Here is a 14,345-nt window from a genome sequence, read left to right on the forward strand (position 1 = left end):
TCTCTCTCTCTCTCTCTCTCTCTCTCTCTCTCTTCCCCCCCCTCTCCCCATTTTCCTCAACCCTATAGCCGCCCAGGATTGAGAGAGAATATGTCATTTTACAGTATTTGTGAAAAGCTGACAGCATTGTGTATGTGGGTTTATGGTCCTGAGATTGCTTTATGGTATTAACCCTCTCCTGACGTTCCTTCAGAGAGCATATTAAATAGATGGGATGCACTTCTCCCGGTCATAATGAAAAGATTTCTTTCTTTAAGTGGCCATTTTCTTGCCTTGCTGAGTGTTTTGCCTGTTAAAAACGTGTGCCTGTAATTGTGTGCTTGCCAGCTTAATTTGTGTGTAACATCTGTGTAAAAGGAGGATTTTAATTACCCGCCCTCTCGGGTTTAACACCTCTCAGACTCAACTTTCATTAGTTTGTGTCTTCTTTCTCTCTGTCCTCACTTTTCCTCATCTTTTTTTTTTTTTCTCAATAAACAGGATTCGCATTGTCACAATTTTGGCACTGAAATTTAGGTCATTCTTAATAGAGTAGTACACCATTGAATCTTCCACAGTTGTTAGCAACTCAGAGTTTAGCTTCGTACAGTGTCTAATTCATAAAAAGGAAGAAAAATAATGATAAAGGGTCGAAACCTTACTTTGAATCCTCAACACTCTAATCCCTAGTCTTCAGGAATAATTAAACATCACTGCAGTGAAGAGCCAGTGGGATTGTACAAAATCTCAACTCCTTTAGACCAGCTTCTTCTTTTTCTTTTTTTAATTCTTTCCTGCGTCCCTTTTTCCACCTCATTTAGCTTTTTCTGTTTCCAACTCCCCCCCCCCCACTCCTCTTTCTGATATTGTGCTTCCTTCAACCCATCTCTTACTACCCTTGTTTAAAACAAGGGTAACAACATTAACATGCACCCTTTTTTTGAGCTAAATAAATTTAAGCAGTATATGCACTCATTATGTCCTGATAATAACTTATAGATATATTTGATCAAAACCAAGGAGATATAATAAATTATCATCATCTAGGCACTTGTTGAATTGTGGTTGTATGTGATTGGCGAGATAAAATACAGCTATATATTGCCCGGTAGTCGTTTTTTAAGCAAAAATACATGACATAGACAAACAATGTTTATACTGATAATCGTAACCAAGATGCCAGTGCTCTCTGGTGCATAAACAATGTAACTGTGACAATGTTTCTAAATACCTTTAAACCAAATTTGGAAATTCTGTACTTAACACAGAGACAACAGTACATTTTTTTAAATTCTTATTTCTTTGTATTTAATACATATTTCATTCAGATAGCACATTAAATATTAATCAGGACGGATGTGGATTGGACAGGAAAGAGAAGATCCTTACTGTAAGATTCAAAGTATATGAAGAGAGGGAAGTGCTATTTGATTTTGGGTGTATTTTAATGTTGTGTATTCCAGCTGAATCCTCTCTACATCCCCAGACATGACACTGAAGCTAAAGCTAGTGCTAACAGCAGCCTTTGTCTCTTCCCTCACAGCTGGTGGTGTGATCAGCTCTGCGTCCGCCGGGGACCTCCACAGTCCAGCGGTGTGTGCTCGCCTCGAGAGCGGGCTCTGCGCCGCCACTCACTCCACGCTGGCCGAGCGCAACGGCTTCCTGCAGCTTCGTCTCCAAGGATACCAAGCGAGCTTCTTGATGTCCACGCTGCGAAACCTGGCCCTCTTCCTGGAGGACGACTCTGCGCCGTTGGTGCTGCCCATGGAGATCAGTGTCAGGGACACACACGTCAACTTAAAGGTGAGAATTCCCGGTGTTTTATACGGCGGTGTAATTCCGGCTCCCTGGATTCAGAGTTTGAAAGCTTTTGTTTTACCCGAAGGTTATTGTTTTTGAACTACAGTATACCTGGAAGACCTCAGTAGTATATTGGTCCAGTTGTGTTCCAGTAATAGAACCCATAACTCACTGCCAAACAGTGCAGCAGCTTCGATAACCAAGTTAAATATTTTAAAGCGTAGTCTAATTGGAATTTGGATTTGAACTGAATGTTTAATGACATAGAAAGGCCTTTTTGCCTTCTCTCTTGGATTCCTTCACAAATGAGTAGATTTGCTCTGGAACTGATATGGAAACCTGGATGTGGATAATTTCTCTCTCAGCGCCTGTCTCCCCCTCCTCCTCCTCCTCCTCCTCCTCCTCCTCCTCCTCACACATATACATACTCACACACATCCCAACTTATAATACCACACTCAACATGTGCTGTCTCTGGTGCAGGACGACGGTCCCCGTGACAGTCTCTCTGACTCTGAGTCCTCGCCTATCACCCTGCATGTGGACAGTCTCATAATACACAGAAGAGACGACGGCTCCTTCTATATCGGAGGTGAGCAAAGCGCACACGATTCTGTCCGCTAGATATTGCCACCACCCCTTTAGCACTGATTCACTGCTGTAATATAAGGCTTTGAAGTCCACGCTCAGTACTTCCACACCTCCAAACTCCCTTCTGTTGTCTCTCTTTCTCCTCAACAATGGACACAGCAGCGGAGACCAAACCATGGAAAGAGGGTGCGTTGATTGATAGCACTCTGACTCCAGTCCCTGAGATTGGGGGTGGTGTCTGCTGTATACCAAAGGCTACACAGACCCAAGCCCCACCCACCAGCCCCCCTCCATTTAGCAGAGAAAAGGTATGAGAGTATACAGTATAGAGGCATAAATTGCTACCTACAACACCTGTCAACAATCTTAAATGAATATCGCCACACATACGTTTGCTCTTCATTTTGTATTTCTCTCCCACAAACATAAAACTACTGAACAAGAAGGACTATTTTTTTCTGACTGAATGAAAAAAGAAAATCCAGTCCCCTGCTTGGCTTGCATTGCATTTATCATCTTTTGCAGAATACAACTTTTACATAGTTACATAATGCAGTTAAAGTCATCTGATCTAAACAACAAAACAGGTTGTTTGTCACGTCTTTTCAACATGCGCCATTTCAACGTTTTCTGATCGGTCACAGATAGTGGCCACAGGTAGTACTGCCGAAATGTTTCATAGTTACAGCTCGGCAAATTAATCAGTACGAACGGAACACAGCATACACTACAAAAACTCACCGATTGATAAGCAAACAGGTAGTTACTTACTGTTTAAATAAACAAACAATGCTGTAGTTTTTTCAGTTTTATTCAAGACAAAGTGTTGGATTAAGTAGCATCTCAACAATTTTTTTTTTATTTTGATTCATGATGTTATGGATCTTAAAGGTTTATTTATCTTGAGAATTGAAAAAAAAAGCTCTCCTAGCTGGCAAGTTTTGCAAGCTATCCTCCCATCTTGTGGTTTTCATCTGTGGGGGGAGTTTGCCGATTTCTATACCGCTGATGAAGGCTGCAAGATGAGGCTGAAAGCTTTGGAAAACCTCATGGAAGTGAATCTTCTGCTGAAAGTTTTTCACAACACGTGATTTGACGGTTTTCTTCCAGTTGTCATGTCACCAAAACAAGAAAACACACTGACTCCTCCCTGGGGGCCTTCCTTATTGTTTGTTTCCAGATGCTGGTGGAGGAAAACGAATGTTTGAAAGTGGAGCTGTCCCGAGCCAAGATGGCGTTGGCTGAGGCTCAAATGGAGAAGGACTCACTGCTGCACCGCATGAAGAACCTCAAAGCCAGCTAGACGGGCTCTCTCTTCACACCCACGCCCAGCCAGCCCGTCAGTCATTCATCTCTGCAGTTATGAAGACTCACACTGATGGCCGGCAAAGAAAATCAAAGGCGCCATCAACAAGCAAAGAAAAAGACTTAAACGGCTCCCTTTACTGGCTTATTAGTTGAGTGAGCCGCCATTAGACTTAAATAATTCCCTCATGAAGCAATGCAGTCGGTGTGAAGACTCCAATACCCTTTTTTACACGCTTGTCGTCTGTATCCACTTTGAGAGCTGAAAAGGGAGACATCCGTCTGACGTTTAATGTGTGTGTTTGTGTGAAAGAACGAGGATGAGGATCGATATCCGTGGTTGTGCCTACAGAATTCCCTTCCCCGGCTATCCCTATTGTGCACGTTGAAACAGAAAAGAATCACAGCTAACCTTAGATGAACTTCATTCAATCCTGTAAATATGAAGGAAATCTGAATGTCGTATCTTCAGAGGAATGTTTAAAAAAAAAGACTTATTTTGCACCGCACAGAAATTAAACTTGTAATTTAGTTCTTTCATATTCAGAGGGCACGAGACATATCATGCTCTCAATCGTCCTCAGTGTGTACAGTGTAAATTGTATAAGAATGTGAACACATAACTATTTTCTTCAGAACTTTGAAAGGTTATACAGTGTTTCAGTGGAATGTTTGTGCGTGTGTGTGTGTGTTTGTGTCAACCAGAACAAGCATTTCATTACAAGTAGAGGATGAATTACAACCGTCAGCTCCACAGCTTTGTTAGCGAAATGCCCAACAATAATGTCTGTACCCCCCCCCCTATTTTTCTATGTGTAAATATCTACTTAACATGTGCCGCACTTTTAAAACTGAGGCACTGTAAATACAACCAGAGCTGTGAGAGAGCTGACGAGTTGAGAGAGAAATGTAGTAACTTGTGGAATTAGGAAAGTTGAGGCACATTGAAGCTGCCCGACTACATCAATATACGTAAATGTATGTGTGTTTATGTAAATTTCTAATCTGCCATGTGTAATTTTGTCAAGCATAGGCATTGAGCGTATCTGCTGCTGTTCCATGCGTCATGCTTGTGTGAAGACTTCAGGGGAAGCTCCTGAGTAGATGTTAAAAATGACAAAAATCGACTGACTTCTAACAGCACGTGCTTTGGCACAGCACAAACCGCTATAAAAGGATAGTTTGAGGTCTCCAAACTTTGCACTCACATCTAACGGAGTACAGTAGATTCAGTACATCCATCAGTCAAAATATGCAACTGTCTTCTTAACCTTTGCTTGGCCCAGTTCATTTTAGTTTTTGTCTTTAAAAAAAGAGTTCTGCTTCCTGTAAAAGACATGAAACACAACTAGTTCTTTGCACAAACGTGTCAGGAATCAAGACTTGAAATGTCATAGGTAGGATTTTAACACGATTGTATGTGAAGAGGAAATTCTTTCTTTTCATCTTGTGTTTTTCCTCCATTCATCACAGCCCCTCCTCCCCTCTCTGGGAAACCCAACCCTCTGAGACCCTGCGGAGGAAAGAAAAAGACACAAAGTATTAAGTTGTATTTTGTCTGTCAAAGCTGCTGAAATACTGATGAAAATAAAAGGGTTTGAATTTGAAACGGTTTGAATTTGAAACGGTTTGAATTTTCGACGTTGTTTTTTTTGTTTGGCTTTATTTGCAAACCTTTTTTTTACACTCCTATTGAGATAAATCTATCTCAATCCTCCAAAGCTCAATACTTTGTTGGTACCAGCTACAGCTGCAACCAGCTAACTATTATGATATAAAGTTGATATTTTTTTTAAGCTAAACCTCCATATGACACTGACTCAAGTGATGTCCCTTGAGAAAATGTATCAGATTTCATTCTCTTTAATAAATTAATGATTTCTCGCATATCTCTTTGGATCAACTAAGGGGCTTTATGCAATGTGTTCCACATATGCTGTAGTATTTCTTAAAGCCTGTAAACAGACGATGTGTAAATATCTGGAGTATCCCTTCAGTGTTGTTTCAAGGTCAAAGGGTACACAAGACATGGTGTAGAAAATGATAAATACATAAGCACACCTAATTAACAATAAGCAGACTCCAAAATGGTCCCAAGAGGAAACTCTTTAAATGTAAGTGCAGCGTCTTCCTGGGCCCATTGAGCCACAAGGAGAGTGTTCGGAATTGTGCACATAAATGGTCATGACATTTTACAACTGGAGTAGTGCAGTGAGTCATAGATGGGCATTGTAGAGAGTGAGTGTGTGTGTGTGTGTGTGTGTGTGTATGAAAAGGAAGGAGGGAAAAGTTCTGCTCTGCTGCTATTTACATGAACGCCTGTTTACATACTGTGATGATGGCTTACAGTGCAGGACCATTTATGTAAGGAAAGTATCTACACCTTCATTTATGCGTGTGTGTGTGTCCCAGCACCATGTAAAGTTACAGCTTGATTGTGGGAGATATGACGAAAGAGAGAGGCATCGGGTTGTGTTTTGGGCTCAGTTTTCTTTCTCTGCTTTCTGTATATTTTGTCTGCCAGAGCCTGGCTGCAAGTACAGTGACCCTGTAAAATTAACGATGGCTGAATTCCATTTAGTTTCAGTCATAAAGAGGTTTAATCAGGCCACTCAGTTTGTGCAGGGCCTTTCAACAACTTCCAGCTTCTTAAATGTGAGGTAATTCTGCTTCTCTGTGTTTAATAAGATCATTGATCGTTAAATTAAATATAAATTGGAGTTTTGACTGTTCGATCACATGTAGGCCTATGTCTTAGTTTTTAAAATAAAATAAAATAATGAAATTGTAAATATTATCAAGTTATTAACATATTTTCCCAATTCATTTCTGTCATTGAATAAAATGAGATGGGCATTTTTCACAAGTTTTTTGAACTTTACAAATTAAATGATTATTATCATAAAAAATTATTAATTGGAGCGCTGAAACATAAAGTTGATTATTGGGTCAGTTGGGCAATCAACAAAAAAATGAGTCAGCAACAACTTTTGAAAAGCCTTGAATTTATTTTTCCAAATTTCAAAGACGTCTTGATTGTCTGGTTCCTGATTCTTCTTCTGTGTTTTGGACATTTAAAATATTCAGCATTGAATCTGTAAAACCGGCATTTTTTTTTTTACTGCTTTCATAAAATGAAGGATTAATATAATCAAGGAAATAATCAGCAGATTAATCAAAAATGTAAAAAAAAAAACGTTCCCTACAGCCCACCAATTAGCCTACTTGAATCAGTAACGGCTAGTGTTTACGAGTTCAGACGTCGGACATAGCAGCTGTGGGTAGCGCACTTGAAGGCAGCACTTCTCTTTAAAAATTCCAATTAAGAAGCAGAGTGAAGCCATCAGGCAGATCCCAGCATGCACCGGCGGCAGGATGGAGTCGCATTGGAAATGAGGGGGGGTGTGTCTGTTCCCAGGCTGTCAGTGGACAGATCAGATCACTTCTTCTGCCTTTATTCTCCAGTTATACAAATCCTGCTCTGAAATGACAAAGATGGTATTTTAGGATCTCACTAGTTTCTAAATCTGACGGCAAAGAACCCACCTCCAGTGTAGAAAGGAACTGCGCATGCGCGTGTTTAATAGAACAAATTAATGGTCTGAGAGGGGCAACAACTGGTCCAGCTGGTGCATTTGAGTGTGACTTTTTAAAGAGACTAACAAAGGCATCGCCTCCTGTTGGTGTTGTGGCATCCCCATCATCCACGCCCACCCAAACTGTACAGTGAGTGTGTAAGTCAGCGGAAGACAGCGGCTTGGCTTTCAAAATAAATGTTTAGATTTGCACTGGGAGCGTCCAAGACGTGATGAAATTGAAAAATAGGCCTATTGTGATGAAACTTTTTTGAGCTATCTATAGGACTATAGCATACATGCTCAATGGCTAACATGTCAGCTTAGCATGCAACTGAAGAAATAGAAAGAGTTTCCAAAATAGAAATGAATATAAAAAATAGTTTGGTCAAATAATAGAATTAGCCTATTATTATTATTATTATTATTATTATTATTATTAGTAGTAGTAGTAGTAGTAGTGGTAGTGGTAGTAGTAGTAGTAGTAGTAGTAGTAGTAGTAGGCCTAGTAGTAGTAGTAGTAGTAGTAGTAGTAGTAGTAGTAATCTAGTAGTAGTAGTAGTAAGTTGTGCATAACATTGACAAGGCAAATTGGACGTAGGCTACAAATGTATTAGGATACGTTATTAAACAAACTTAAGTCAAGATTAAAAGAAATATGTAGCCTATAGCTATAAATGTTCCTACGTAGGCCTACTTTTGCCATTTACGTCTGGGCTCGGTTGATCAGGTTGTAACATTTATTTTGAAAGTTTTAACAGGAAGTGGACCGTTGTATTACGCTAACTTGACACCTGTGTTTTTAGGCGACTTGAGAGGCACCGGCCAGTGCGGTAGGTTCGGGGTAGAGAGGTGGCGAGTACAGCGGGACTGGTGAGCTTCTTGTTGAAGCGTACGGGGTTGTACCTCCCGCCTGTTATCAGCTGGAACTTCAGACCAGACAGGAGCCTCTGTTCGGACGGTGAAGGAGTTTTCTTTTTTGAACCGGGGTTACTCTGTAGGCTACTTTACACTTAAGGGATTCGCTTCGGAACCTCCGGTTCCCCCCGCTGCGCGAGGTTGCACTGGGGTTGCACGTGAGCGAACTAACGAGACATACGAGGAGATAACGGAGCCGTGCGTGGGAATGGACTGAGGTTTTAAAGCAGCAGGGGAGCAGTACACGTCAAACCTACTCTGCAGCATCAGTAATACCTATTTTACCGTGCGGCAGCAGTCAGCAGCAGCAGCAGCAGCAGTATGCAGCGAGAGGAATCCTTTCAGATGCTTTCCCACTCCAGACAGTGAAGAAAGGGTTCGGAGGGGAGGAGGCAGTTGGGATATATGGGAGATTTGTTGGATATTAATCAGCCCGTCGTTGTAAACTTGTGTCCGGGATGGGGAAGGAGCAAGAGCTGCTGGAAGCCGCCCGGACCGGGAATGTCGCCCTGGTGGAGAAATTGTTGAGTGGGAAGAAGGGGATACTCGGGTCAGGCTCCGGCTCCATCCCTCTGCCCAACCTACTGAGGTAAGAAGCCGCTCTCATCTCCTTCTCATGACCGCTAAGGTGTCCGGGGAGCCTCTGGGTGCTGCTGGGGATTCCTGGGGGGTTCCCATGCTGCAAAATTACCCATAATTCAGCTTCATCATGGGACAATGCACTATAAATAAGGCAAGGGACCACTCCTCCCAGCTGCACAATGTCTAATACTAAATACTGTATCAGCAGCACCTTTTTTTCTCTAGATGGTGTCTCTGAGATAAAACCTTGCATGATTAAGAGCTTTGTGCAACATGCTACAGGACACTGGAGAGACAAAGAGAGGAAGTCTTGAGTCTTTGCAATGTCAAGAGAGTTTTATGAAGCAAAATGCACTTTAAGGCAGATAGAATTGAATACCCCACAGACAGTACCTTGAGCTTCACAGTCTTACAGCTGTCAAAATGTTGATTTTTGATGCTCAGAGGATGGATGCATTTGTAAAGACTCAAGTGTGTTCCTGAGTGTCAATATACTTATTTTGTTTGTCACAAAAACTACCATACCTTCCTATCTTTATGCAAGTATGTATAGTCACTGTGCTGGTGATTAAGAGATTCTTGTCTTTAATAGTATTAGTTAATTGATCCTATGGCGACATTGCTGTAGTGTTTGTAGGGCTGCTTGTTCACATTATGCTGGGAAGGCCTTGGCATGTTGGCTGCAAAACAGCTCTGCATGTGCTTCTTTTGTGCCAGAAGACAAATAACACACACAGATTTTCGGAAAAGGTGATGTGGATTTGGCTCAAATTGGCTGCTTTTTTGATTTTTGAAATGACTTGCATCATCGCCTCCAAGAACAGGGATGTGAGCAAAGTGAAGGAATAGTTCTTTAATGTAACAGGTGTCAACGGGTTTGTTTACTTAAGATTTCACATTGAACCCCTGACCCATGAATCAGTGTTCCTATAAAAATACAAAGTTTTTTAGGAACACCATTATTTATTTAGTATCTAGTGATGTGAATGCACGGTGCTGTTCATGATAAACAATAGATATCTTCCCAGGAATTTGCCCGCTTCCCTTTTTTTTTTTTTTGAAACTCAAACCACAAAGGCTTTAATCTGGCTGCGAGAACAACTGCTGAGGTTATTATGGTTCCCTCCTCCCACCCCTGCAGCCTCTCCCTCTCTCTGCGGAGGCCTACTGAGCCAGGTGATGGGGAGATCAAAGGTGGGGGCGTCTGGGTGGAGTATCACCTCAGGCACCCGTGTTGGGCGTTTCACAATTGGGCTGAGGTTGCACACAGGCAGGGAGGATGCCAACCACTCGTACACCAGGCCAGGGGATCATAAGCTGGAGTCTGGGGAAGTGCAAAAACTGAACAATGACTTCATTTAATATTAATTAATTGGAAGTTGGTTTCTGATCAGAAGCTTCCCCCTTTCAAACAGGAAGCAACAGTGTTTTGAGCAGTTCTGCAAGTACTGTTCTGTATCTGACATTACAGCAGCTGATGATTCCTGCAGCAATTGTTATCCGAGTGGCCAAAAACTCTTAGTTTATTGTTTCAGTGGTACACACCGCTCAGGGCATCTGGGTGTTTACTGTTGTTTTGTTATGTTTGTGTGTTTCTGTCGTTTTTTCCATAGTTTTCTCTCTAAGATAATAAATAGTTTTGGTGGGAAGGACCCGTTGAAACCACTTGCAAGCTAATGTTTTTTTTGTTGGTTCCCATCCCGGTGCGGAGCTTTCAGCCACATCTCATGGCCTTTTATCAGATGGCGTTTGCTCAGTTGTCATGGAGATTGTTCAGTTGTAACCACAAGTCATACATCAGGAGCAAAGTCAAAAAATCAAGTGGTTTTTAGTGTGCATACAGACTGTTTCCAGCACTTTATTTAGTCACTTTACCTGTGTGAACACCCTCTGAACTCAAAGCTTGATTAGAATTAGTTAGTCTGGACTTTCACTGACGAAACTTTTGTCCGACGATGTTTGTATGTCCTTCACGCCATGAATTTGTGTTGATAAGAGCGACTTAACTGAAAATATACACCCAACGTGTTACCCTATGTATCTCGTCTCCCACAACACCAAACTGTAAACATTATCGCATCGTGTGTTTGCTTTACAAATTAGGAATTAATTGAATTTTTTGAAGGACAGTGATTATTTACTGAACACTGAACTAATTTGAAGCTTATTGAGGAAATTAAAGAAGGACACAACCAAGGGAATGTGTTTGAAGAAATGCAGCCTTTAGATCGATATACTGTTGTTTAACCTTCATTTCTTTAAAATTAAGAACAAGACTCTAAATCAAAGATGGAGGGTGACGTTGAGGTCAGACGGATGCATTTGGGTGGATCGGTTTTGGCATTGTGTTATCGGCAGTTGTCTACTGTGCTACACACATTTGGCACAGTGGGCCACTGGGTGGGCCAAACACACACATCTCTACATGTATTTGTGCGTTTATGTGTGTCTGTGATTGACCGGATGTGTGACGCACCTCCCTAATAGAGTGTTTTGAGAGACTTTAGTAGATATGTGAGTCAACCGAGAGGTCACAGCGGAAGAGCGCGTGCAGGCTAACGTTATGGGAATGAGCTCCAGGAATCAATGCATAGTTTCTCATCTTAAGGCCTCTGAGCCATTCATAGCATTCCTAAGTCATGAGGTTTTTTTCGTTTTGCTGAAAGAATCGCACTAAACCACCAAGTGGGACATGAACACACACACACACACACACACACACTGTATACACACACATAGAAGCACAGGATGTAGAGAAGACATCCCCCGGCTTAATGCTGCAGTTCTGTGCTGTGGTGTACAGTAGAAAATCAATACTGCATGATCTCATTGCTGCTGTTTAATGGGTCATATTCTCTCTTTGATGACCTGTACTCCATATGGTGACTGTATGTTTGCAGGATTGCTGGAAAGACACTAACACATCCCTATCATGCTTTGACATCTAGTTACCCACACATCCAGCTATTAGTTTTTGATCTCTGGGCATATAATTTTACAGGGCAAATTTATCCCACATTAGCTTTAAATGTGTTTTAAAAGAAGGGAAAGGCTTCTTCCTACAGTAGACTTAACAGGCCAGATTGCATTAGAGCTCGAACATATGCTGTGTTTTGAGATATTAGCTATATTTCTTTCAAAGATGGTGCAAGCTGTATGAAAAAAAATGATCGAAAAGTCAGCACACAAGTCTTACACAAATATGTAAGCACCAGTAACTCGGGTATAATGGCACATTACTGCTTCACTTAAAGATGGATTTTACGCGTTTTATTGTTATTTTACTAGAGATGCACAAATTGTACCAAGATGCACATTTTTCTTTCCTAATACTGATTACAACAACTTATCTCATGTTATCTGAAAATACCCAGTGCTCAATTGTTCTAAATTTAAAATCTGTATACTTCTGTTTTCTGCAACTTGCTGTGACTGAATGTCATTAATAGCAAAATCACAGACTTTTGATGATGATGGACTGTTATTTTAACAAAAGAGCTGGATCTCCTATGATATACGTGGACTAACCTATGGCGTCAGCATTTATTGCATCATCTCTTTATTGACATGCCCACATTTCCACCTGTCTTCTTAACTTACTTGTATTTTTCATTACCTTTGAACTTGTGTTGTCTCCTATTTTTAGGTCCATTTTAAAGAAAATTTTTAGAAACTTTTTGCAACACATTTAGAAGTGGTGGGATCCACCAGATGCCCCATGGTACGATATTATCACGATACTTATGTCATGATACGATGTTATAGTGATTTTAATTGTATTGCAATATTCTTGATGTATTGCAATGTTTTCCTACTTCAAATTATGTCCCCAAAGAAAAACTTTGTCAACATTTGTTTTATCTTCTCTGCTTGTTCATCTTACGATCTAGTGGACTGAAGAAGCAATTGATTGATTTATTTCAGGACAAAAAAGTTACGTTTTCATGTGTAATTTATTTAATAAAAGAGTCTTGCCATCCATGTATGGATACAGTATTGCCATTAAAAATATTGAAATACTTTGCTGTATATATATATATATATATTTATATATATATATTTATATATATATATATAAAACAATGCAGTGTGGGACAGTTCAGGTTGCCTTTTTAAGCTGCTTTACATACACAGCAATACAAACAGTGGAGATGAAATTAGGATGACATGACGTCTGTCATCGTACACATCATGCCGTGTCTGTCTTAAAGAGGAAATAAGGCCAGATGCATGTGCTGTGTGTGACAGCATACTGACTGTAGAGCAGTGTTGGAGTGATTGAAAGCTGATACACTCAAAGAGAATGACTCATGGTTCAGCAAATGGAGGCCAGTCCCTCTTCGCTCTCTCACACTCGCTCAATAATGTTCAGGGGAAGCCCGTCGTGTGTGTGTGTGTGTGTGTGTGTGTGTGTGGCTAGGTGTATTCCTCGCTCATCCTTTGCAAACAAACAACCTTCAAATGTAGTGAAGTAACTCCCAGAGGCGACACACACACTTGTGTGTATGGTCTCTCTGTTTTAATTGGCATCCTCACCAGCAGTGTCTCCAACGTTGTGTTGGAGTCTATCTTTGAAGCTTAGAGAGGAGGCTGTATGTGTGGTGGAGTAACTGGCTTCAGTGCCGTTCAATAAGGATGAACAGCAAAAAAGAGACCTGTTATTTTTCTCAAGTTGTTTCAAGGCTGCAACACTTTAACAAATCAAAAGGCAAATCAAGCAACCAAAACCAAGTCTGGCATGCTGCAGCTTTGTATGTGTGTGTCCAACTGGGTGACATAAGTCCTGTCCTTGCATAACCACGGGTGGGTGTGTGTGCGTCTGTGCGTGTGTGTGTGTGTGTGTGTGTGTGCTTGCGTAGCACTTAGGTTGAGAGATGATGGGGGAATCCAAGAGCTACATGCGGAGCAGCAGGACATCTAAACTGGGTACAAAGGCTAACTGAATGCAAGTCATATTAAGGATGGGCATAAGAGGACTACACACACAACCTGAGAGCATCTATGTGTCACAAGTGATTGAGCCCATGTAATTTTATTGGACAGATTGTTTCTTTAATTTGACGCTTCATGTATGAGTCTCAAAAGGGGTGGCCTGTATGGATATATTATGATATAGAGCGACATTTCTGAAAATTCAAATTGACTCTCATTGCGATTGGATTTCAACAAAGTTGGTTTTCACACAGATCCTTATGTCCCGACTCCAACATATTTAAAGGTTGTCGTGTTTTTCTGCTGCAAGAAGAAACATTTAGTTGTAGTTTACAGTAAACAGGGTTTACTATTATAAAGACAAGAGAAAATATGACCCAGATTATTTTGCAACAGATGATTTTGCAACAGAAAAACTCAGTTAGTTATTGTTTGTACCCCAAATTGAATTTATTTTTTCCTAGATATGTTTTTATCAAACAAAGTTTTTAAATCCTGAAACAAAAAATCTTTTTTTGTACTAGAAGCAACATTATGTGGAGCCATTCAGTTAATCTTTTGCTTTACTTTGGGTTCAGCAGTGGCGTCAGCGCATTGAGTTTGTCTGGAGCCACAATGATTGAGAGGGGAGGAAGGTGTGAACGTGTGTGTGTGTGTGTGTGT

General features: G+C 40.8%; 2 protein-coding genes across 7 annotated transcripts in view; both read left to right on the plus strand.

The window, feature by feature from the left end:
• The window catches only part of uhrf1bp1l (UHRF1 binding protein 1-like), a 33,476-nt gene extending 28,192 nt beyond the window's left edge, over nt 1-5,284 (plus strand). For all 4 annotated transcript variants that reach the window (XM_034863610.1, XM_034863611.1, XM_034863612.1 and 1 more), the window contains 4 exons: nt 1,523-1,782; nt 2,263-2,371; nt 2,521-2,678; nt 3,551-5,284. In XM_034863610.1, coding sequence (XP_034719501.1) covers nt 1,523-1,782; nt 2,263-2,371; nt 2,521-2,678; nt 3,551-3,673 — 650 coding nt within the window. In that variant the 3' untranslated portion in view covers nt 3,674-5,284. The remainder of the gene's footprint in view (nt 1-1,522; nt 1,783-2,262; nt 2,372-2,520; nt 2,679-3,550) is intronic.
• Nucleotides 5,285-8,067: 2,783 nt separating this feature from the next.
• anks1b (ankyrin repeat and sterile alpha motif domain containing 1B) overlaps nt 8,068-14,345 on the plus strand; it is a 194,339-nt gene continuing 188,061 nt past the window's right edge. For all 3 annotated transcript variants that reach the window (XM_034863033.1, XM_034863032.1, XM_034863034.1), the window contains exon 1: nt 8,068-8,757. In XM_034863033.1, the coding sequence (XP_034718924.1) occupies nt 8,627-8,757 (131 nt within the window). In that variant the 5' untranslated portion in view covers nt 8,068-8,626. The remainder of the gene's footprint in view (nt 8,758-14,345) is intronic.

Source organism: Etheostoma cragini, chromosome 23, assembly GCF_013103735.1.
Source record: "Etheostoma cragini isolate CJK2018 chromosome 23, CSU_Ecrag_1.0, whole genome shotgun sequence".
NCBI classification, from domain to species: Eukaryota; Metazoa; Chordata; class Actinopteri; order Perciformes; family Percidae; genus Etheostoma; species Etheostoma cragini.